General features: G+C 43.9%; 1 protein-coding gene across 1 annotated transcript; it reads right to left on the bottom strand.

Annotated features, from left to right (window-relative positions):
• Positions 1–896: 896 nt before the first annotated feature.
• Positions 897–24963, bottom strand: ccdc85al (coiled-coil domain containing 85A, like). Its single transcript, XM_083906234.1, has 4 exons — positions 24723–24963; positions 21952–23041; positions 3851–3908; positions 897–996 (listed from the first exon to the last, which is right to left on the bottom strand). The coding sequence occupies exons 1-4, from the start codon at positions 24960–24962 to the stop codon at positions 978–980; spliced, it is 1407 nt and encodes a 468-aa protein (XP_083762360.1). The 5' UTR covers position 24963; the 3' UTR covers positions 897–977.
• Positions 24964–25045: the final 82 nt, after the last annotated feature.

The raw sequence follows: 25045 nt of genomic DNA, 5'->3' as shown, positions 1-25045 counted from the left end.
GGACTTTAATTCCTTGTAAAAAAAAACAACAACATGGAGTAACGTATAATCTCCTCCCCCCTCCCTAGCTTAAATATAGGCGCTTTAGGGGAGCAAAGAAGATAATACAAAAAAGAAAAAAATACACCTGAACATTGCATCTTATAGAACTAGAACATCTGTCAGCAGCTAGTAATGTCGATCATCTCGGTTTAAGACACAGGAAGTTGATTATTTTCTTTGCTAGAACATCTTTGACAAATTTTTTTTTTAACGTTCAGTTCACATGGTGGAATTTTTTTTTGTTTTTTTGCAAGGAACAGAGACAAGATGGTGGCAATCATACATTATGATGAGAGCGGCTGGATTTCAGAACACAGAACATTAGGTCACACCAGTCGTCATCGTGATACACTTTGGATGATGAATGTCCGAAGATGACGAAGAGGAGAGAGAGCGGGGGAATAATGGAAGAGCGATAGACGACAAAATAGCGAAACAGTTTAACTTGACAACAGCAGGATTTTAGAAAGTTTCATTGATGTGCTTCACCACCGGTGATCTACATTTGTAAACAGGGGATAGCAGCACTAATAGTGCACGGTCCTTTCCATCTCCACTCACCAGCCTCCCCCCCTTCCTTCCTTCCCTCCTCATCCTCTCTGGTTGCTCTCCGGGAGGTAGCCGTGTCACAGTTGGCAGGGAGAGATAATCCAGTCTCCTTTTTTAAAATTTAGCTGTGGCAGTTACCCGACCCGATGCTAACCTGGCATCCCCTCAAGGAAAATACTCGTCCCACCTCAGACTCTCGATATGTCGAAACGAAAAATGGAGGCAGGCTGTTTCGGGGCTGTGGACATGGATGAGGCCATGGGCGACAGACCGCGTCGCGGGGCCGACCAGGGGCCTTCGTCGCGCGGATCAAGGCCAGAGGCGCGGGAGGGCGTCACCTCCGCGACATCTCCTCTGCGCGAGGAGCCCGTCGTTCCCATTTGGGGTCAAGAAGAGGCATCAAAGCTAGAAGGAGAGCAACAAGAGATCTTTGTTTAGAACAGTATGATGTTTAGGGTCCACCTATGGCACCAGCTCGCCTCGACTCGCCTCGGCACGGCGCGGTTTAGGTTGTTTTTCCACTACAAATGAGTGCCTATTCTGCGCGGGTGGAGCAATCATTGGCGCATAGTATCGCCTCAGCTCGCTTGGAAAACTCACCAGAGCGGGCACCAGTGGTAACACCAGTGGAAACACCAGTGGTAACACCAGTGGAAACACCAGTGGTAACACCAGTGGTAATACCAGTGGTAACACCAGTGGTAATACCTTAACACCAGTGGTAACACCGTAACACCAGTGGTAACAACTTAACACCAGTGGTAACACCAGTGGTAACACCAGTGGTAACACCAATGGTAACACCAGTGGTAACACCAGTGGTAATACCGTAACACCAGTGGTAACACCAGTGGTAACCGTGCCGAGGCGAGTCAAGCTAGTGGAAATACACCAGTTGATGCCTGGCGTCAGGCAGAAGCATATTCAGAAAATTCCATTTCTTCAAACTAACAACATTTCATAAATCGATAACAACATGCGGCACATTTTAAGTTTTGGTTGATCGATAATCACTTATAAATAGTCATAAAAGGCCTTACGGATGTACACAAAAAAGTCATTTTGTGTGCTCTGTGTTAGAGTTTCATCAAAATCCAGTTAAGTTTTATTTGATTAGCGGCAAATCACAACATACTTTATCCATTATCCACATTTTATCACCGTCGTTACTTCCACTTTTGCCTAACTTTATGGTATAAACACTGCATTAACTAATTATACACTATAGAATAATATAAAATGTAGGTTTTACTACAGTAACACAGAGATTATGTAATTTGACAAGGAGTGTGAAGTTTCATATTTTTCTATCCTAGCTTCTTGTTACAAGCTCAGCCTTTGGTTTACTTTTTCTTTCCGAATTTCCAAATTTCATCTCTCAGTCATTAAAAAAAGCACTTTTGATGGATAATTGCACAGTGATCCATTCGTCAACTTTTGGAGATATTATTCAACTGTTTCATATTCAAACATTATCTGGAAAAAAAAACAACAACAGGCGCTTTTTTGACAGCAGATGTTTGACTTGGTGTCTGGAATGTGTTACTAATAACAGCTTTGTTCTATTCAAGTGTTAATTCAGCATAAACCTGCCAGGTACCTGCAGCACTTCAATGGATATCAGCTGCCGTTAATTCATTATTTACACCCACATTTTCTTATGTGACATATCAGGCAAACAGGAAAATCACATTGCTGGATGGATATGAAACTCATCTTGAAGGTCATCTCGTTGAGACGTTCTTACAACAAGCCCGTTAAATGTGCAGATGCAAATCTTTGTTTCATAAATGATCCGGACGCTAAACAATCGGCCGCTGCACAAGATGTCCACGGGCCATTAAGTGTCCGCAAATGATTTATTAACAACAAACGAAGCCATTCGTTACGACATTAGCTGCGATTGTAAAAGGCACCACGTCCGCGTATAGCAATCGCGTCGTGAACAGAGGCTTTTTGTTCCTTCTTTCCGCCCCGACTCCGCCACAGTGAGGTGCAGCCATGGGACCTGACTTCAGTCTGCACTGCAAGCACATCCTTGTTGCTTGTTCCTCTGAGCTCACAAATCATTCCCTGACATAAAGTACACTTTCTTCCTCTTCTCACCTGAGTCACTGATGTTTTTTTTTTTGAGGTACAGTTAAGCGAGAGCGGGCAGGAAACACTGCAGGCACAGGAGTGACGGGTGGAAAATACTAATGTCTAAAATACTAAAATACATTCACGACAGCATCTGCGACTTGTGCCACGACACACTACATGGTCGCCGGGGGCACCACTACCCTCTAAGTGGGGGGGAAAGTCTTGTCTTGCAGTTATTAAATATTAACACAGCTCATCTCGCCCTCCCACTGGGAGCTGAGTGAAGATGTAGGATGGCGCACAGGGACGGGAAAGGGTCACCTCTAACTCTGTCGTCCTAATGTAAACCCACTGTGATCACACCTGGGCCAGAGCGAGCACATGCGAAACACATTAGTCATCAAGTCGTTAAGTGACACGACAATGACGCAGGGTCACGACGGAAAAGCATAACCCCCCACTTTTAGAACTGGGTGTAAACATTCATAATCGGAATAATCTGGAAGGTTTTTTAAAAAAAATATCACATGGTGCAGAGATAGGGGGCGGCAAAGTTGGCGAAAATTCCGAATTTTCCCAACACACAACGCAACTCTTATAACTTTGTCGGAACCAAACTTGCTATTATTGATGATGAGTAGTTGCTGAAGACACCTATGCTAAAACGATCAAGTTTGAAAACATCGCCTCCTGGTGGTGACGGGAAAAAAAAAATTGTATTTCGATTTTGGGAATAACTTTTACAGAGATTGTCGTATCCAACTCAAAATGAGTGAAAACACTCAAAACACATGGTAGATGATGCGTGTTGAAAATGATAGCGCATTGTTTAACGGTGTTGCAATGTTCACGGCACAAAGCTGAATTTTTGTGCCATAAAATCCTTTTTATAACTTTGAGAGTCCTGGTCCGATCTGAACCAAACGTCCTTGGATTGATGATCCTCCATTTGAATTTTATTTCACTCATTGATATTTGAAGTGGAAAAAAAGGCAACTTTACAAGAGTCAGGGTCAGAAATTAGTGATGGCTCAGGGGAAAAAAATACCCCTGAAATATCAGAAATTGTCCTTGAAATTTGCATGAAATTGGTTTTCAGTCAACGAGATAGATCGATGATTAACTTTGGCCAGCTAGGCATCCATAGCACACAAAGATACTTCAAAAGTGTTCTTACCTGTCCCATAACTTGACATTTCTACAGTTGTTTGTGCAGCAGCCAGCCGATATCAAAGCTGTGTCAAAAAGAGAAGAGCAGAGAGAGGGAGATGGAAGATTAGACCAGTTTAAATTGTGTTGTTTTGACGGAAGTAGAGCGCCTCATTAATCAATAATGACAGCGCTGATGTGTGTCTGTTTGGACGGCCAAAACCAGGGAAAATGACTCATACATAAAACATGGTTGATGGAGCGCTACCAGTTGTTTTGCGATGAGTGGGAAATATATGTATGTTAAAAAAAAAAGTGGATTGGGTTTGTTTTAGAAAATGACACTCGGACAGAATAGTAAACGAGGGAATAGTTTGACACTCTTTAGTGCAAGAACTCTGATGAGACAGTTGATGCTAAGTATGAAGTTTTTTTCTAGATCAACAACAGTTTATTCATCCATCAGTCGCCATCGGTCATCCATTGCAGCATCCACAAAGTTTCCTTCTAACTAATTATGTATGTATTACTGTGGAATAACTCTTTAAATACATAAAATACACGAAACTTAAAATAATGCATTTATTTCAGGGATAAAAAAGGAAGATGCCCAGTGCCGATTGATCGGAGTGGAACCCTAATTAATTACTGCAAAAAAAATGTATTTGCAGAGCAAATTATTGAAAGAAAAGTGAAACGAAATATTGATGTTTCTTTCAATAAATGTTATACTGAATGAAATTTCTTCCTCCAAAGGGTTATTATCATCATTATCACAGAATCGTTGTATCGTGATAGTATTGGTATCGTGGATAGTATCGTATCATACCCTGTGATTACCACCTGTATTTTAAAAGTCCTGTTTTTTATAATGTCATATAAACATAATGATAGTGTACACTTTATCATTGAGTGTGTAAAAATTTATTTTTTTACAAGATAAAATACAGTGGAAGCAGATAAATAGGGGAAAAAACATTCAAAAAACAAGGATTGGCAGCATTTGGTTTCATGACTGAACATCTTTGTCCACTCAAGTACAATTCAAGACGATATCACACGACTGGACCGGCTTTGTTTTGCTGTCCAAAACCGATGGTGTTATTTGAAAGTGCTTTCTCTTATAATTTGTTTGCGTCCTTCCTTCAAAACAGTTCTATGTTCTCTGCCTCTCTCCCTCTCTCTCTCTCTCCACTGACTGTTTCCTCCCCACGAGTCCATAATTGTATTTTCAGCACATTTCCTCTCCTTGGCGCACCAACATCCCACATTAAAGATTCATGACGCTCTTGTGACCGCAGAGTTCTGCGAAAGATTTCCAGGGGCCCGCCTTCACCTCCACCTACCCCCCCCCCCCCATTTTTTTCCTCACTCTGTTTATCTTTAATGGAGGAGGAGGACGGGTTACTTAGAGATACAAAAACTCTTTTTGAGGGTGGTAGCGATGAGCTGCTGCAGGGCTGTTTTCATTTGGATGTCAGGGAGGCGCGTGGGGTTGGGATTGATTTCACGGGTTAGTCCAGCGCTGTTAGAGAGCAGTAAGTACGCGATCGCACGTATCTCGCTTCCTGCAAACACGCAGACACGCACTAAAAGTCGGCAGGATGTGCAGCTGATGGCTATTAAGCTGATTTGTTCGGAGGAAGGACTTTGTCTTAACATGGTCTAATGGATCGATGCAAACATAGAGTGGTGTAACAGTGACAGTGTGGTTTATGGTTGATGCATCCTAACAATTCCTTATCCTAACCTTTTGGAAAGCATCTTTCGCACAAAAATGAAAATGGACCATCACGGTAGGGAATATTATTGGTGGTGCATACCAACGCGGCTGCAGCAGCTTTTGTATACATACCCCCCGTAACTAACACGCAATAAATCTGGCTTAACACACTAACAGCGGCCCCAACGTGCAAGGCCAAGGTCACGTGACACACAGCAACTGCTAATGAGGTGATCTGCAAGGTCTCTATAGGCTACATATTTACACAGCACACTCAGAGGTGTGTGCTTGGTTTATTTCCTATTTTTTTTTAAATAAATGGTTATGATTGATTGAGATATTGTGGAAGCATTTTCTGTATGTGGCGCCAACACATCAGCATCCCCATCACCCATCCTGAGTAGTCTTCTGTTCTGTTTCCTGTTTTATTTTGAAATGATCACCATTGCAACTCTCACTTCCCGTAAAGTTTCCCTCCTCTGTGATTACCTGCCCCGCCCTGATGTGATTCACCTGCTCATCGTTCATTCCACCTGTGTATTTAGCCTGTGTTTGTTGCCAGTTTGCCTTGTTTGCCGACCAGTAAGCGTCCTTACCCTTATTTAAGATCAGTCACCTTAGCATTTTGACTTCTTTTGTTGCCTTTATTGGAAGCCGGTTTTGTTTCAAAGACCACTAAAAGGTGTTTTTCTCTCTTCAAACTGACACAGTTGTCGAGTCGTGCTTTTGAGTCCACGTCCAGTGTTTGTTCATCCTGACACAAAGCAGTTGTTTCCGGCGTACTGAATCATTACAATCAGTTAATTAAAAAGATTAGCTCGGTACTTCCTGCATGAACGGAACGCAGGCTCCGTCTGACGCAGTCGCTGAATTAAAATAAAGAGGATACGGCTCACAATCGCTGGCTTTTCAGCAGTGTTGTCCCTGAACACACCAGACTCCTCTGTTAGATATTGAGATTTTAGGTTTAAGGATTTTTAAGTCTTCGAAGTCCTTCGAAGATGACACTCTACGTCAATCAGTGGCCAACAGTCTGTTGATGTTTTAGTATCAGCTCAGCTAGTATCACCTCACCAGAGCTGATCATTGATGGAAAAGCAAAAGAAAAACAAGTAGACGAGCCATGCCGTGCCGTTTTCCTGTCATTACACAGTGCCACAAAAACATTGACTATTTATGCTTTAAAGGTCCCATATTATGCAAAATCCACTTTTTCCATCATTTAAAGAGTGCTGGCAAGGGCAATGGCCTTTAAAAACCGGAAGTCCACAAAAAGTTCTATTCTTGGCTCCACAGTGCAGCACAGAGTTCTACACAAACTTCCAGCCTCAGAGGATTTATCTGTCCAGTGGATACATGTTATATATGACCGCAATGTTCCTGCTAGAGCCTGCAAATGATCACTTTTCCAAATGCTAACTGCTGTTAGCTCACAGTAGCCTCTGTTGCTGACGTCATTTCCTGTCCCTTAAGTTTCGTATGTCGTCACCGACATGTTCATTAGGACACCGGGGAACTAGTTTAACTTGGAGAATGGGACCTGTAAATTGATGATAAATGTTGTATTCTGAGAATTTTGACGAGTTTGCATTTTTCAAAAATGAACAGCAGTAAAAAAACAATTAGTCCAATTAAGATTTTGCTGAATGGATTTATCCTTATTTTCCTGTGAAACGGTTTTACACTCTTATTTACTGTATACTGCCATTGGCCCTAAAGCTAGAAAAACTACCAAAAAAACAGCCTACTAATGCCTTCATTTAATATGTCCAGGCCCCTCATGTTACCCTGGCGCTCTGTGAGACACCTGACACAGGATCTTGACCTCCAGGGCTAAACACGCTCTGATGGATGAAAATAAACGTGCTGTGGTCCAACGGTGACATCTCAGCGTTTTTTTTTATCAATGTGGGCTCGGACTGACGCCAGACTCCTGAAACACATTAACGCTGCTTCTAATGGTGCTGAATGAATATTATATCGAGTGTCCTCCACACAACGTGATCAGCACCAGATGTGTTCCAGATGATTTTCCAGAATAAACACATGCCCCCCCTCATATGAGGTGTGGCATCCCTCTGTTCCTGAGTTTCGAGAATATCTGTTGGATTGTCAATTGTGTCGATCTGACCCGTGTTGTACTTCTCTGCACTTCCAGGAGTGCACGGTGCGCAAAAATACAGTCAAAGCATTTCAACATGTTCATGTGACAGCAGGCGGAGAACAATGCGGTTTCTTGTTCAGCGCGTCACGCTCACTTAGTTCCCGGGGCCTTATATCAAAACCTCAACTGCACCAGCGCGAGAGCAGTTTACTGCCTAAATGGATTTGCTGTCTCAAGGTTGGCAGTCACACACTCACAGGTCACAAGATTACAAACTGCTGTCTCGTGGATGAAGCAGTCATGCTGAAACCCGGGGAAAAAAAAGTGAATTCCATTCCGTGTGTGAGAAATCGTCCGGCTGCAGTTTGTTGATTTAGTTATGAACACGGCGTTAAATTGCAAAATTGGATTTTAACCGGATGTGAGAGATGTGTAGAGTGGATGGTTTTCCAGTGTGGATCGGGAGGCGGGAGTTTCTAGATAATGCGATTACTCCCAGAATAATGTGGGATCTAAGCTCCCTTTAAAGTCCACCTCTGTACATCAGCGCTCGGGTGAAAAGGCTCTAAATTTCCTCACAAAGAGATCTGTGAGATTGGTTCGGGAGAAGCTGCTCCCTCGCTGAATAAATCACCGGTTACATATAATGAAGCCTTTGCCCTCTGCGGGGGCAGACGTCCAATTATTAACCCGATAAAAATCATCATTGTATCCTTCACTTCAGTTGAAGCAGCTCGGAAAACAATAGTGGATGATGTCTGTATTAGTTGTTAAAACCTGTAATCACGGTGTTATTGATGTCTACATCGAGACGCATGAATGTGCAGCTTTGGTCCTCGCCACACACACACCTCCATTCTCTCAATTTACAGGATCAATGCACGGTAATTTCACATGGCCCGTTCGCTCAGTTCTCCTACAAAATCTGCCGCATAAATAATTCAGTCCGACTGTGAAGGAAAGCCTGTGGAGATGCGCGGTAGATCGGTGACCTTCCGTTGGGCCCGGCAGTCAGTCAGTCAGTCGGTCAGACAATAAGACGGAGACAAACAGTCGGGAAGTCAGTCGGCAAAGGACGCCAGGCTCGCACAGGCGGCTGTGGTCAGTGATGTTAGTGTGCAACTCTGGAACATAAGGAGGGGAGGGGTGGGGGGGTGGATTAGAATGCATAATATGGAGCTTTCGTGGGCCAGGAAACACACAAGGAGGGAAACAATATGTGCAGGATATTTCTGTAGTCAAGTCACTGTTCGTGCTATGGGTAACAGTGAGTCACAGGAAGGGCCCAGAACTTGTGACGCCAAGTCGATAGCACTTTCCCCCGCTTTGCTTGTTGTTTTCTGTTAGCAACACGCATTGGTTGCCAGTCACGAATGCGCTATAGCTGTCAGTCGCTGCTATGGAGACACAAGCGGCGTGTAAGAAAGGAGCGAATGAGCACTCTTACGCTGCCCTGAAGCACATCGGGGAACTTTACACACTTTAAAGTTGCATTATGTAATAAATCTAAAGCAACTGGCCGTAAAATCCTCCTAATATGTCACAGAGACTCAGGAATAATGTTCATATAACAAACTGAACTCACCAACAACAACAGTACAGACAAAATATTTGCATTAAAAAAATATATTTTGCAGACTGCAAATCATGTTTATGTTTTGAAATCATGTTTTTGGCATGTGTCGCCACCTACCGCCGTCTACCAATCATTGCAGTCAGTAGAGTCTCAGCTGCCGAGCAACCACGGGTTGCCAGTTACGTCAGAAAACCAAACCTAAAATACCTCGGTATTTTGAATGTGTTTGTAAACTTTTAAATCATACTCATGTATGCAAGCCATTGACTTAGCCTATGCTTGCATTCTGGCTAGTTTGTCCATTTGGGTTTGAAACAGCAAGATGGTGGTCTTTGTATAGCAAAGCCCTTGGCTGAAGTACACATAAAAGGTACATTTTAAGGCTATTAAACGATATTTTTCATTTTATTTCAAGCGATTATACAGCGACACACAAATACTTAAAGCTAGCATTAGCCTCCTAAATGATACGCACTTGACCTTTAGATCTTTTTTTTCTAAAAGCCTTATTTGTCAAATAAAATGATATCCATGTCTCACATGTCTTATTTGGTGAATGTCGTAACACAAACCGTATGTAAAAATGCACAAAATGAAACATGTTTTGCTAGCTTACTGGCTAACCCCATGGCTAATGCACACAATGTTACCAACCTAACCCCCTACCAACCTAATATTATTGTATAATAATATAAAATATCTCAACTCATCATCTTTTCTATGTCCATTTGGTGTCTTCCTCTAAAACGTCCTCTTTATAGGCCTGAGTTTTCTTTCATGTTGTGCTCTAAGGTATGAGCTGTTTTTTAATGACTCGTCAAAAAAAAAAAGAATTGCATTGAAAAAGTTTTCTCCATTAATCAAGAACTTATTTGGTCCTTAAAATGTTCAAAATGTTCATTGGTGTTTGCCAAACCTGCAATATTGTAATATATCATAAAGTCAGAATCTCGTCTGCCTGTAAGATATTGCTTTTGGATGGAATAGTTGTTTTTCATACTGCAACAGATTAGGTTGTTTTTTTTGCATCTTGGGCTAATAAATGAGTTTGTATTCTTGTAAATCCTACCCAGTTTTGCTTTATGACATCCTCCCCCCCCTATTTCAACTCCTATTTGTTATCATATATCAGACGATGAGAACAACAACAACAAAAACCTAAGAGAAAACTCCATCTTGCTGTTGGAATTAATGTGATCTTTTTTTCCTGACAGTGATGAAGCAGGTGAAAAGGATTTCATTGAGTGCCTGGTATCTGGAGTGTGGCTCACTGTGAGCCTGGAGACTGTGGACAGACTAGGGAATGAAACTCACTGGTGAAGAGCTGGATAATTGGTGCCCTGTAGGCCGATCGAGGCTACAGGAGCTGTGTGTCTCTGTGTGTGTGTGTGTGTGTGTGGTTATGTGCAGTTCTTTTCCCAGTCCTATCTAAGGGACATTGGTACGTCTCTACATCACAAAAGGAGCACATAATCGCGCATGCAATCATGTCAAACATACAGGTTTGACACTGTACTGTCACCATTTTATCGTAATCATACATATGTTTATTTAGCGCTGTCACAGCATCAGCCCTTAAAGGTGCATTATGTAATAAATCTAAATCAACTGGCCATAAAATCCTCCTAATATGTCACAGAGACTCAGGAATAATGTTCATATAACAAACTGAACTCACCAACAACAACAGTGCAGCCAAAATATTTGCATTAAAAAATATTTTGCAGACTGCAAATCATGTTTATGTTTTGGAATCATGACGGGTTGCCAGTTAGGTCAGAAAACGAAACCTAAAAGACCTCGGTATTTTGAATTTGAATGTAGTAACTGTTTTTGGCCACTTTCTTACATATGGCACCTTTAAATGTGTTATAATATGATCTACTTAGTTTGTAAAACTTTAAATCATACTCATGTATGCAAGCCATTGACTTAGCCTATGCTTGCATTCTGGCTAGTTTGTCCATTTGGCTTTGAAACAGCAAGATGGCGGTCTTTGTATAGCAAAGCCCTTAGCTGAAGTACACATAAAAGGTAAATCATTTTTAAGACTATAAAACGGTATTTTTCATTTTATTTCAAGCGATTATACACCGACACACAAATACTTAAAGCTAGCACTAGAGATCTAGTAGAGTCTCAGCTGCCGAGCAACCACGGGTTGCCAGTTACGTCAGAAAACGAAACCTAAAAGACCTCGGTATTTTGAAATTTGAATGTAGTAACCGTTTTTTGGCGTCATTCTTACATATGGCGCCTTTAACTCCTCTTTCGTTGCCTTTGTCCTCTCGCGTTCGAGTCCCCGCGACATCGACGAGGGCCCGAAACTGACAGCCGCGTCGATGAGGCGGTGCGTTTTTTTGTTGTTTTTTCCGCCCGGATTCTCAAAGGTGGATTAAATATTTAAGCAGACATTCGCACGATAAACTGCTGTTGTCCTATTTTAACATGTCACTACCCATCACTACTCAGCGCTGATGAATAATATAACAGGACTGCGGTTTGTGTGTGCATGTGTGTGTGTGTGCAGATGGGTGGGGGTGAGATGCAGTATGGGGTAATTCCACCAGCTGTGAATGATGTTCGACTCGAAGGCATCCCAGAGTTCTTTGCTGCGTCGTGTTAGCACAAAGGCCTTTGCGTTTAATGTCTTCTGTCTTCCCCGGCGTCCCACGAGCCCTTCAAACATGTTTCTGCTTCATCACACGGCCTTGTCTCCACCCTCCTTAATGAAAACAACTAATCATCTTAAAAGTCGTCTTAAAGGGGCCTGTGTATCTAGGAAGAAGAAGTAGTGCAATGTATTACACCAGATATTGCAATTCAAAGTGGGGAAAAAAAAACAAACAACGGTAGTGGCAATTTTGCTGCAGTGCGATGCAATGAAAAATGCATTTTAAGGTAATGCTCCATCACGGAACGCCTAAAGGATGAGTTGACATTACGCCTGCGAGCGATGCCAATGGGTTTACATCAGGGGTGACGGGAATTTGCATTTCTCTCCTGTTTGAATCCAAGACACGTCTCACACACAAAAAAAAAGATTCATAGCACTCTGTTACACAAGATTAAAATTGAGATATCAAACTAAAATGAGCAGGTAGGGCTGCAACTAACGATTATGGTTGCTTTTCCACTACACGGTTCCGGCGCGGCTCGACTCGGCACGTTTTTGTTTGCTTTTCCATTAAGGATTGTATCTGGTAACTGGTACTTTTTTAGTACCTGCTCTTTCAAGGTTGCAAGCGAGCTGAGGCGATCACTTAACGTGGCGTTGACAGACTTGCCGGCCACTGGATTCTGGAAGAGTCATAAGCCTGACGCAAGAATCAAACTGAAAATACTGAACTGTAGATCATTTAAAATGAATCCTGGAAATGGTGTTAATCGCCAACATTTAGCAAGGACATTTCTAAAATATGGCGTATTTAGTGACAGCACTGCCGCAGCACAACCCCTTCCACTGTATTTCTGTGTCAGGAAGTACTGAACAAATCTTTTTAATGAACTGGGTCTATCGATTCAGTTACACTGAAAACGACAGTTTTTTGAAGAAGTTACTCGTTTTTGTGTGTGTCATGCAGCCGTGCTATGTTGACTCCACCCACGATGAGTAGGTACCATAGTAATGGAAAACCGCACCAAACTATGTAGAGTCAAACCGTGTCGTGCTGAGCCGAGGCGAGCCGTGCTGGAACTGTATCGTGGAAAAGCGCCATTATTTCCATAAAATATTCAATTTGAATGATTTCTTCGTTATATGGAGCAAAGAAAACAGAAAGTATTCACAATTACGAAGCTGAAAAACCCGATAGCTTGTTTTATTTCTTAGAAAAACACTCAGCTCAGTGACAGTATTACTATTTTGTAGCTTTCACTTCGGTCCCTGTAGAAAGAAACCATCAAATTGATCCATAACATGAAATAAAAGATTGAGCTAATTCACCTGGGTTTTTGAGTTGTTATTAATGCCGACGGGAGCTGAATCCAATAAAAAAGTGAATGACAATTAAACACATTCCCACCGGTTAAGCGCGTTTCTTTCGACCGGTGGGAACGAGATATTAATCACATGTTTAACCTGCAGCCACGGGGATAAGACTGGAGAGAGAGGTAATGACATTTTTTTGGGAAATCACAAACAGCGACGTCAAGTCTGCAGCAGTGAACTGAAATGGATTTCAATAAATCTGACAGGAAACCCTCAAACACCAGGAGAAATAACGGAAAATTTGAAGTTGATGTGAACATATCAGCGGTGCCGATCATTCCACAGCGGTGAGATAAGCCCCGTTCATTCGCCGTAATGAGAGACGCACACATGCCCTGCTGTCGTCCTCGTCAGGCGAGACGTTACATCAAATGCACATAATGCAGCAATACCGGGGCGGGAGATAAATGTACGCCTCAGGAAATGGATAACTACATCCTGGGTGTTGTGAGAGGGAGAGAGAGAGAGATAACGGGCGATGTCAGCTGCAGCACTTTTTGACATGTTGTTTTCTCGATGCGTTATCGCACTTTCTATCTCGTCTCTTAACAGATGGTGGGGCCGTTAAAAAAATAGATAAATAACCATCACAGTGATGGCGGCAGCAGCAGCAGCAAAGCATCTCAACGCTGCTGCTTCTGCTGCTGCTTGACCAGCATTACAAGTGCTCCGAAGGAAATGGGAGTGAAATTGCTCAGAAATACTTAGTAGTGCCTGTTAAAAGCTGAATGCATAAGCATTAAATGCATTTTATGTCTCTCAGCTGTCTGTTAAACTAATGCCTTTCAGGAAGGAGTAAATGTTAGTCACAGCTTCACTTGTGCATTTGCGTTACACACTTCGAGTCAGCTCAGTTTACTCAGATGTCAAATCAGAGCTGCTTATGTACAAGGCAGAAAATGTTGTTGAAAACTGCTGATTTTTCGGAACCCGTGCTACTCGTATAACCTGAAATTGGGGCCCACATTGGCAGCTATTAAAAGTGACTTATGGCGCTTTTCCATGATACAGTTCGAGCACGACTCAACTCTACTCTACACTCTTAGAAATAAGGGTTCCAAAAGGGTCCATCTACAAGGGCTGAGGTTCTACCTGGGACCATTTGCTTCTGAAAATGAAAAACCCTTTTCCGAAGAACTTGCATAAATAAATGCTTAGGCTAGCTGCCTTTACCAAAATAAACTGTACACAAATAGCACAAAACTGTGTTTTCTGTGGTTCTTCAAAATAGAAACTTAAAGGTGCCATATGTAAGAATGTGGCCATAAACAGTTACTACATCCAAATTCAAAATACCGAGGTCTTTTAGGTTTCGTTTTCTGACGTAACTGGCAACCCGTGGTTGCTCGGCAGCTGAGACTCTACTGACTGCAATGATTGGTAGACGGCGGTAGGTGGCGCCACATGCCAAAACATGATTTCAAAACATAAACATGATTTGCAGTCTGCAAAATATTTTTTTAATGCAAATATTTTGGCTGTACTGTTGTTGTTGGTGAGTTCAGTTTGTGACATATTAGTAGGATTTTATGGCCAGTTGCGTTAGATTTATTACATAATGCACCTTTTAAAAAAAAACCTAGATTTTAGTATCGTCTCAGCTCACTTGGAACCTTGTTAGAGCAGGAATCAGAGAAACCAACAGGCATCAGCTACTTTCCAATCACGTATCAGCGTTGAAGTGAGCCGAGTAGTGCAGTAGTGGAACTGTATAATGGGAAAGCACTATTTGGTTTTCTTCTACAATACTTACTTAGAGTGTATTTAAATCACTCACGAAAGTCATGCAACTATGACTGAGAACCCAAAGTAATGTTCCGCAGCAGAAATGTGGTTACTGCTGCCGAGTTGGGGACTGACGGAGGTTTCCCCGAGGCCCTGCGCTGCCCTCATACGTGGCCGCCTCTGAACTTCCAGTTAATTACTTGGCCTAGCAAAGCTAATTTCCTCTCAGCTCAGTGGGCCGTTCCCCCGTGGCATGGCGTAAGAGGAACAAAGATTGTTCTCCATTCCACTGGGTTTGCATGTCTACTGGATGAGTGGGGGCTACTGTGGAACATTTGGTTTGAGCTGGAGTGACAAACAGTGCACGCCCCATGCAGCCTCCTTCACGATGCACACAGCTACTGGTGGAATCCGCCAACAGGTAAATACTTTTTGATATGGGAACATCTGGATACAGTGGAAGCTAATTTAAAAAATATGATATTATATTGTATTGCTGGAATCACCGTTATAGGACCGAAAATAAATCCCGCTTTGTATGAGGAGGGAATAAATGTGCTGCATGAAACTGACAGTGACTGGATTAAAAATGACAATGATATACACCAGGGCCTGATAAACAAAAACCTAATCATGCACTGCTTGGCTAATGGCTGCTCTGACGGGCCTATGTGCAAGGTTGTTTGGGATAATTGATCTCAAGTGTGATTACAAATTCAAATGCCACGGAAGCATTTAAACATAACATTTGTCCCTTGCGGAGCCAGCGACGAAAACATCCAACATCGGCTGTATATCTCTCTAGCATTCCATTCGCAGTCTCGGAACGAGATAAAACCCAAGGGCGCTTCGGACAGAAAGTCGGGATCATGTGCTCGAACAACAGCAACAACAACAACATGCCTCGGGTTCAAGAGCGGTAAAGCCGGGGGCCGCATCAATATGACTACAGTTACATTCGACAAAGGGCTTTTTCAGATAAAAACGATCCATGTCCAAGGATGAAGAGTTCAGCATTTTCAGAGTAAACAGGAAGCACATGATCTCCTCTGCAGTTGTTTAGTTTCAGAAAATACAACAATGGTCTTAAAGCTCCCATAACTCTGTTTATTGGTGTGTATCTGTGCCATTACCTCGTTTATGAAGCCCTAAAGTTTGGAAACAAACAGTTCAGCCACTGCTGAACGGGCTCTGCAAGCGCTCTGAAAAAGCCAGGAATTGTGACGTAAGGATCCCGACTAGTGAACAGCAGATCCTCCTGCTCCGGGCACTAGTCTGGGGCACATCCGGTTGCATACATTGAACCGCAGAAGAAGAATAACGTCCGTTGTGGAGGTGTTTCACTTGCGACAGTGTCTTCTGACTCTGGGTCCGACTCCGGGTCAAAGTCGTAAAAGGGACTGAGGCGGGGAGTCGTGGCAAAACTATTTTTAAACACTGTTAAAACAATGTTTTGATAATGAGTAGCAGTGCATCCTCCGATCCAAAGGGGGGAGCTGCGCTTCTGAGAGCTGACGTGCTAATTACGTCACTTCCAGGTACCTGACCAATCACAAAACAGTCTGTCTTCTGAGGGTGAGATTTCGGGTCTGAAACTGGCTGAGGAGAGCTTCAGTGAGGAGAGATTTTGATCAGTTGGTTTACAACAACTAGGAGGTTTTTGACCATAAAAACAAGTTAATGTATGCAATATATATGTGCGATAGGACCACTCTATGGGAGCTTTAATAGACAAAAGTGTCTCCCGACTTAAACGTCTTCGTTTTGAGGCTCTAAAACACCATGGCAGGACGTATTTTTGCTTCTTTTTTTTTCAAACGAAAACAGAGTAGCATAAGATTGGCACCACCGGCGAGGCTGTCCGCCAATAACGCTGTAATGTGTTTGCGTTACAGCGGCCGATTTCTCCCTCAAAATCCTTTCATGCCGCTGCAGCTGTGACAAATACGCGCGTTTCGCGGCGCCGCGAGATGTCGTAATTTGTCGAGGGAGTCGCTTTCCATCCAGCGCCTTGGCAGACGAGCGAGGCAGAGGATGGAGTGGAGTCGGCAGAGAGGAAGCGAGGGTGGGGAAAAGAAAAAAAGGTGGAGGAGGAAAATAGCGAGTAATCCACTCAAACGCTTCCTCAACCTTGAGCGCAGCCTGGCGAGCGGGCACATCCTCCGGCCTTCTCCAGGAAGAGGGTTTTTTGTAATCAGAGTTTTCTCTCTGTCAGGCAGCTGGTTGTTTACACTGGCAGCTGATTAGGGTGGAAGGAGAGGAAAGAAAGAGAGAGATGGTGGTGGTAATGGTGTGGTAGTGCAAGAGGGAGAGCGTTCATTATATGTGGCCAAATCTTCAGCGATGACTTCCTGTTGTGCTGACGAGCGACAGCTCTTTGAGACAACAGCCCGGAGGAGCTGGGCCGTCTGAACTGATGCTGCAATTACAAAGAGCCACGGAATCAATGAGACAACGTGATGATCTTTGCTAATTCAGTCGGATCCGGTGTGTTCAAGACCGGAGAGGAAGTGTGGGAGCACGCTGCTGGAGTTTGTGTCACATCGCACCGAGTCAAAAAAAACTGGCTAAGTGAAAAGATGGCAAAGTACAATTTCCGAGTGTGAACTGTTGTTGTGTGAGTGTCATTCACCACAAGGGCAGCGCTTCTCACACACACACACACACACTATAGAGTGTGTTTTTTCCCCCTAAGTACTTAGAAATCGTCTGAGCAGCTTACGCTAATAAGCAGAACTTGTGATTGCGAAAGCAGAAAACACGATTAACTGCCGTCGTCTTTATTATTATTATTATTATTATTATTATTATTTAAAAAAGACCCTCTTCAGGCTTAGAGAAGTCTGGGTCAGGACACAACAGTGTCCATGTGGATCATCCCTGAGCATCAGGTGATATTGTTTACACAGTTCACTATGACCAGGTTTTACAGGCCTATTATTATTTTTATATACGGGGCAGGACAACATTTATTGTTATTATGAAGCCTGAAAAACTCGCACGCGGTCGCTTTATTTTCTAATTCAGCGTTCTCCCGACGCTCTTATATCACGCACATTGTTAAGAGGAGCTTAAAGCAACTTTCTCGCTTCGTGTTATTCCCTCTCCCGGCTGCAAATGTGACAAAAATGTGCGATGATCTGACGACTTTGGCGCAGATTTAAACGGCCTAAACATGACACGTCCATTTGTCTGAATAAAATGCACTTCTACAGTGTCCGTGGATGGAGACACACAAAAAAAAGTACATTAAGAATATTATATTTTGCAAAAGAGCTTAGGGGATAATCCAAACCAGCGGAGTGTACGACATCATCACAGGAATTAAATTCAGTCTTCATCCAAAAAAACATGGCAGTGAGGATGGTAGAACACTTCCTATTTACTTCCCATATAACACATTTTATTATTATCCTATTATTTTTCGAGTGTTGATTGAACCACGACTTGAACCAACTGTAAATAATCCCGTTATGACACTTTAATTTAGGGTCCACTGTCAGGTCAGTGGAGTCACGGTGGCCCTGTGGGGACGCGTTCACGATCGGGATTAACGGCCATTCTGACACACAATAAGCCGTGATATACCTGCAGGACTCCCTAGCAACACACACACACACACATACACACGGTCATTTAATGAAGCGTTTATTGTTAAAGGGTGCGAGCGTTTCACTTTAGGCTTAGCTCACAACGGTTATGCCACAGTTGGCAAAGCACCAGGCCCCTCGGAGCACTCACAACATTTTCCAATCAAGGATTTGCGAGGCATTAATGTGCCGTGGCCCCTTTTTTTTTTTTTTGCAGACATCATATCGGTCTCGGGTTACGTCGACGTTGAAAAAATCTCTACGCACAGGAAGCGGAAATAGACAAAAATAAGATGGATGATGCGTAACAAAGTGGTTGCGTCGCGCGTTCCATCAACATCATTTCCTTTTTTTGTTCAGTTGCAGAAACACTTGAAGTCTCCAATACGATCTCAACACACTCCATTAATCATGACGCAACCTAGCGTTGTCTTTTTCGCCACAGATCTCCCTGCTCGATGCACTAACCGTTCAAAAGTTTGGGGTCACTTAGAAATGTCCTTATTTTTTGAAGGAAAAGCACTTTTTTCCAATGAATATAACATTCAATGAATCAGAAATACACTCTATACTTTCTTAATGTGGTAAACGACTATACTGCATTCCCACTGTTTTGCGGCAACCCTTAAAGGTACACTATGTAAGAAATGGATGAAGTAATCACATAACCAGAGGCAATTCTAGAGTCTGTAGGGGCCCTAAGCAAAAAAAAATCCCAGGGGGGCCTTCCTTCCAATCAGTGTTCATCAACCATGTTACAAATAATCTGACACCAACGAAAAATGTATGAGTACAAAATATTATTTTTTAAGGTTAACGTGAGGTGTGGCCCCTTTAGGGAGGTTTCCTACTGAGATGTCATTGCAAATCGGCCATTGTTTTTTAAGGGGGACGGGGAGGAAGCTGGTCACTGCACATTTCAGTAAAAACAGCCCTCAGGCTCCAAGTGTTGGGGGCCCCCTATCGGCTCGGGGGCCCCCGAGCAGTTGCAGAACCTTGCCTGTTCACAAACTGCGCCTCTGCACATGACCATGGTTGTCTAAAGAGTTCCTCAAACGCACCAACTACAGGTTGGAAATCCCTTAAAATAATGCGACTAAAAAGCCTCACTACCCCTCTCAAAAACGTCTCTTTGAAATAAGAAAAAACAAACAAACAAGAATATAGAGAGTGCGTACGTCTTGTCTTTTGTGTTTAAGACGCACTCTTTACTCCATTAAAGGCCAAAGGTTTGCACATTTTACATAGTATACTATAGCTCTTCACAATCAAAAACAGTCTCACTTCAATCCAGGATTACATAGGTGTATAGAGGCCTATTTCCAGCAACCATCTCTCCAGTGTTCTAATGGTACATTGTGTTTGCTAATAGCGTAAGAAGGGCTATTGGATGATTTGAAAACCCTTGTGCGACGATGTTAGCACAGCTGAAAACAGTATTGAACGGTAGTGTTTCTCCAAGTAGGACTGGGCAATGTGCTCAAAAACATCAAGATGTGAAGAAGGACACTTTTTTAAATGACATTTTATCGCAATTACGTGTTGGGTCTTGGGGTGGTTTGTAGCACAGTGCATTAACGTTAATATATCGACATATTCTGAAAACATTGGTATAATGATGTAAAATGTGTCCAATGCCGCTTTAAGGTCGTCTAATGTTGCCCTTAACAATCACTGCTGTTTTATGTGTTGTAAAAGTTTTGTGAAACACTCAAATAATCCCGACTGATGATTTATTTAGTATCGCACCACTTCTCACATATCTACTCCGACCGTACCATCATGAGAGGCACAGCGGGGCGGAATCCTTCCTGTAGGTGTTGGGTTCACTCTGCTCCGTTGTAGATTGTTTCTGTTGTTCTTTGTAATTTGGGCCTCATATTGCAAAGTCAGGCTGATATTTTCACCTTGAGGAAATTTGTCCTTTTAGCTTCAGCCCCGGCTCTGTGCCACTCAGCACTTTTTCCTCGCCCAGAAATCATTATCAGCCACTGTGGGATATTTAAACAGAGGCCAAGTCGGTGCTATGATATTCCGCCATTTCTCTGACGACCTTAATTCCCCACTGATCTCACTGAGACGGGGGGTGGGGCTGCAGCAAAAGATCGGGGGTAAATCACTGTCGTGTGCTGAGATCTGGATCGTTTAAACTGAATGGGTGAGACATGGGAACGCAGAATAAATGTTTCTGAACCCCCATTTTTCTCTCTCTCTCTCATCCACAGTGAGCCAAGCCACATTCCTCTTGAGACGCCAACACAAAAAATCAATGATGCTGTAAATTTTGCAGCAGTCAGAAAAACGACGGAGTAGCTTTTTTTTCTCTCAATTAAAAAAAAAAGTGGAGTTTGGATGGTTTTCACAGAGAAACGATGCTTCATATCTTCTTTTATAGATAGAAAATAATGACTATGCAAAAACCTTGAGGGGCTTTTGTGTGGCTTCTTATGTTATACCATATTTCTCCAAGTATACTAGTTCCCTGGGGTCCTAATGAACATGTCTGTGACATGCTTTGGTCAAAATACTAAAAAATAAAGGTGCATTATGTAATAAATCTAAAGCAACTGGCCATAAAATCCTCCTAATATGTCACAGAGACTCAGGAATAATGTTCATATAACAAACTGAACTCACCAACAACAACAGTACAGACAAAATATTTGCATTAAAAGAAATATTTTGCAGACTGCAAATCATGTTTATGTTTTGAAATCATGTTTTTGGCATGTGGCGCCACCTACCGCCGTCTACCAATCATTGCAGTCAGTAGAGTCTCAGCTGCCGAGCAACCACGGGTTGCCAGTTAGGTCAGAAAACGAAACCTAAAAGACCTCGGTATTTTGAATTTGAACGGAGTAACCGTTTTTGGCCACATTCTTACACATGGCACCTTTAAGGATGAAGCACCGCAGCAGTTCAATCACCCTGCCAAAACGGCACTGTTCGGAATGCTCGCTTTCGAGTGCCTGTCTCTTTAAATGCAAATGAGACGCAGGAAACCACGTCAGCATCCGGCAGCTAACAGCAGTTAGCATTTGGAAAAGCCGTCATTTGCCGTCTCTAGCCGGCACATTGCCGTCACATATAAAATGTATTCGCTGTGTGGAGAACTCTGTGCTGCACTGTGCAGCCAAGAATAAAAAGACACTTCACGGACTTCCGCTCCTCCGGATACGATTGCCCTCGCCTGCACTCTCTTCTCACGTTTTTAGGTACAAAGCGGAGCTCCGCCAGACAACAATTCCAGAAATTGTGAAGTCACAATGAGTGCGGATGTCAACATCTCCTGTACTTAGACTGAGGCGAGTCATCTTTTCTCACACTTAGGGCCAAGGACCATCGGGCCTTTAAATCATTAATGAGGGTTTTTTGGGAGATGGGTAATGATAGCAAAAAAACCGATCAAAACACACCTACCGTTCATGCCGTTGTAGATGCCCCTATGATGCGGCGACAGCTCATCTCCCGCTGGCCTCCTCTGCCCGTCTCTCACAGGGCTGCCAAACTTCCCGTGGTCCGGGCTCATACTGTACTGGTGCCTGTGAGTTTCGGGGCTGCCCCGCTGCACCAAGCAGCCCTTTTCGTGATGCTCGCCGCTCCCTAAATGTGCCTGCCGGTGCTCGGGGCTCCCGCAGCCCGTGCCGCTAATGCTGCTCCTGTGGTGCCTCTGAAAGAGCTCCCCGCTGCCCCCCTGACCCAGGTAGTGCTGCCTCTGGCCCAGCAGGAGATCGGAGCTGTGGTGCTTGGGGTGCTGCTCCGGACTGCGTTGGCCCAGGTTCCTGCCGTATTTCTCGGGGCTTAGGCCTCGTATGGATCGACTGTGGTCGGGCACAGATATGGAACCACAGCGGGGTCGGCTAAGCTGGGGCAGGGTGTACGGGTACTCCAGGCTTGTACTCCGGTGGCGCCCCACTGGGAGGTCAGGACTGGACATCTCCTTGTCACTTCCTCCTATTGCGCTGATGCTGCTACACCTGGGTTTATGCACGAGCTCAGGACTCCCTTTTTCCCCAGCGCTGCCAACTCCACCCACCCCTGCAGCCAGGTGAGGCTGCTTATGATGAGGGTGATCGGAGCTGTCGGCGCTCCCCGCACTGGAGGTGCTGCTCCCGTCCCCCACGTCCCTCATGAGGAGACCCTGCCCAGGCACCAGCAGCAAACTGTTCTGGCTGTCTATGGAGCTGCGGCATCCTCCCATCCCTACGCCTCCTCTACCGCCACTTCCTCCACCACCAGTCCCTCCATCGACCGCTCCCTTCTCCTCATCCAGTAGCAGACAGAGCTCCTTCAGCTCCAGGTTCTCGCGGATGACCTCCTCCTGTCGCACCTCCAGCTCCTTAAGTTTCTGGAGATAGAGAGTGACCTCTTTGCGCATGATGCTGGCGCTGTACCGCCCCAGGCGCTGCCACTCCCTGGACACGCGCTTTCCTTTCTGGCGGTCGTCGTCCAGGAAGCAGCACAGGTCCCGCAGCTCGCGGTTGTCCTCCTGCAGCTTCTGGTTAATGTCCTGAGAGGAAGTGGGTGGAAAAGTGATGAGTTAAACCGTGTTTTCCTTTAAAATAAAATGGATTTACACTCTTTCAAAGTAAATCGCCGCAACCTTTTGTCTCTTTTCAAACCTCTTTGCAGTATCAGTCAGTATCATAAAAGCATTGACCCACTCTGCTGTGTACCATTCAGTGGATTTGAATGCTCTGTCTGCAGGAAATGGACGGACCACACACAGACATGAGCAATCCTACGCCTTCAACGTTTACTTAAACACCTTCTTCAGCTCCACCTTTCTCATGTCTCCCTCTCTTTTTTTACCCCCAGGCCCTTCTGTGTAATTAGGCAGCTTTAATGGGTGGAGAGGTGACGAGGTCTCCCACAAAAGGCAGAAATGATCCCCATCTGAGCTCCCTTCAAGCTTTATGTGTCTGAGTTTGAAAACTGTAAACACTGTGAACACAGTGTGCGCCATACAGTTTGGCTTATTAGTGGGTGCGGAGAAGGTTTCCGCGTGTGTGCGCGTTTACTTTCAAGCGCAAATGCCACGTCGGTCTGAAAGCGAATCACCCTGTGAGCGTGCAATGCACGTCCGTTGATTTATGTGCAGTATATAGTATTTTTAGGAACGTGAGGTGTACGTCTGGACGCCAGATCTGCTGGCGTAAGAACAGAGCTGAAGCTTTGCAGAAGGAGATGCCCTCGTTTTCAAAGACGATTGACAATTCTCTCCATTCCTTTTTAATGTTAACTTCTTACGTTCCCGGTAAAAGACGAAGGAGAGGAAAGCTGTGACTCAAACTTAAGGTGAAGGTATTGAGTTTTTTCTGTAACATCTGCTCCAAGGTTTGATGTGCATTCAGAAGCAGTCTTACTTGTAACAAGTGGTTATTTTTTTAGTTTTTATCATTTTTGTACCAGTCCCCTGACCCCTATCATCAATTGAATATTTACTCTTTCTTGGACCATCTATACCACAGGTTCTCAAAGTGCGGTCCGGGGGGCCAATGGCGGCCCCCGCAGAAACATTTCTGGCGGCCCTCAATGAATAACAGTTGATAGTTTTAATCCAGGAGCTACTAAGCTTGTTAAATGTTTATTGGACATTACTGGATACAGACCAATAAGTGTAAACTGCAATCTGGTCATTAAAATTATTACAAATGGGATTTCTTTCTGTTTTTTTTTTTTTTCCTTTGGCGGCCCCTCAGTCCAACGTTGGGTTCCTAAATTGACCCTCAGGTATCAAAACTTTGAGAACCCCTGATCTATACTAATTGCGATATAATGTTAATGGTTTGTTCAACTTTTACCGCTTCACCATTGATTATCTGACATTTTATTGCAATAATTCGACTTATTTATGGTCATCTTGATAATATTTTGGAGCATATCCAGTCCCACTTTTATTAGGTGCGTTAAAAGTGATTTCCCTCGCTGTTCTGATGCTTTTTTGAACTTCAGCAGGTCGTTTTCACCATATCTACATGCTATTTCCTGGACTGTGCATTAGAACAGGTGTGCCTAATAAAGTGAACACACGCTCTACACAGCCACATGAGCACAATGGCACACAAAAAAATGAACTTGAATGACATCACTGCATGTTTGCACAGTGTGCATGAACATCCCTCCAGCTATTGCGCGCTCTCAGGTGCGCTCCACATCTATGATCTCATCCTCCCACCTCCCCTCCTCACCTTCAGCCCCCTGATCTCGTTCAAGTGCAGCTGGAGGCTGCGGTTGACCTCCCGGATGAGATTGCCGTGGTCCAGGATCACGCTCATCTTGTCGGCCTCGGACCTCCTGAGGCGCCGCACCAGGTCGTCCTTGGACCACTTGAGCAGCTCCTCGTCGCCGACAGCGGAGATGTCCTCCGCCGGACTTTCCGTCTTGGCGATGGACAGCTGGAGCTGGGGCGGCGGAGTCGCCTTCTCCATTGGCTCAGCTCCTCCAGCACCGACACACAAAAAAAGGATGAGGGGGGTGGGGGGGGGGTGGCAGAAAATCAGTCAGACGCGCA

This window comes from Microchirus variegatus, assembly GCF_963457635.1.
Source record: "Microchirus variegatus genome assembly, chromosome: 19".
NCBI classification, from domain to species: domain Eukaryota; kingdom Metazoa; phylum Chordata; class Actinopteri; order Pleuronectiformes; family Soleidae; genus Microchirus; species Microchirus variegatus.
This window is presented reverse-complemented; position numbering and strand designations above follow the sequence as displayed.

What these genes read in the sequence shown, in the direction of transcription:
- ccdc85al (XM_083906234.1), bottom strand. Translation starts at nt 24,962, where the DNA reads ATGGAGAAGGCGACTCCGCCGCCCCAGCTCCAGCTGTCCATCGCCAAG. An exon ending in ACGAGATCAGGGGGCTGAAG is followed by an intron (nt 23,042 to 24,722) that starts GTGAGGAGGGGA and finishes ACTTCCTCTCAG; the next exon opens with GACATTAACCAGAAGCTGCA. An exon ending in CATCTACAACGGCATGAACG is followed by an intron (nt 3,909 to 21,951) that starts GTAGGTGTGTTT and finishes TTTTTGACACAG; the next exon opens with CTTTGATATCGGCTGGCTGC.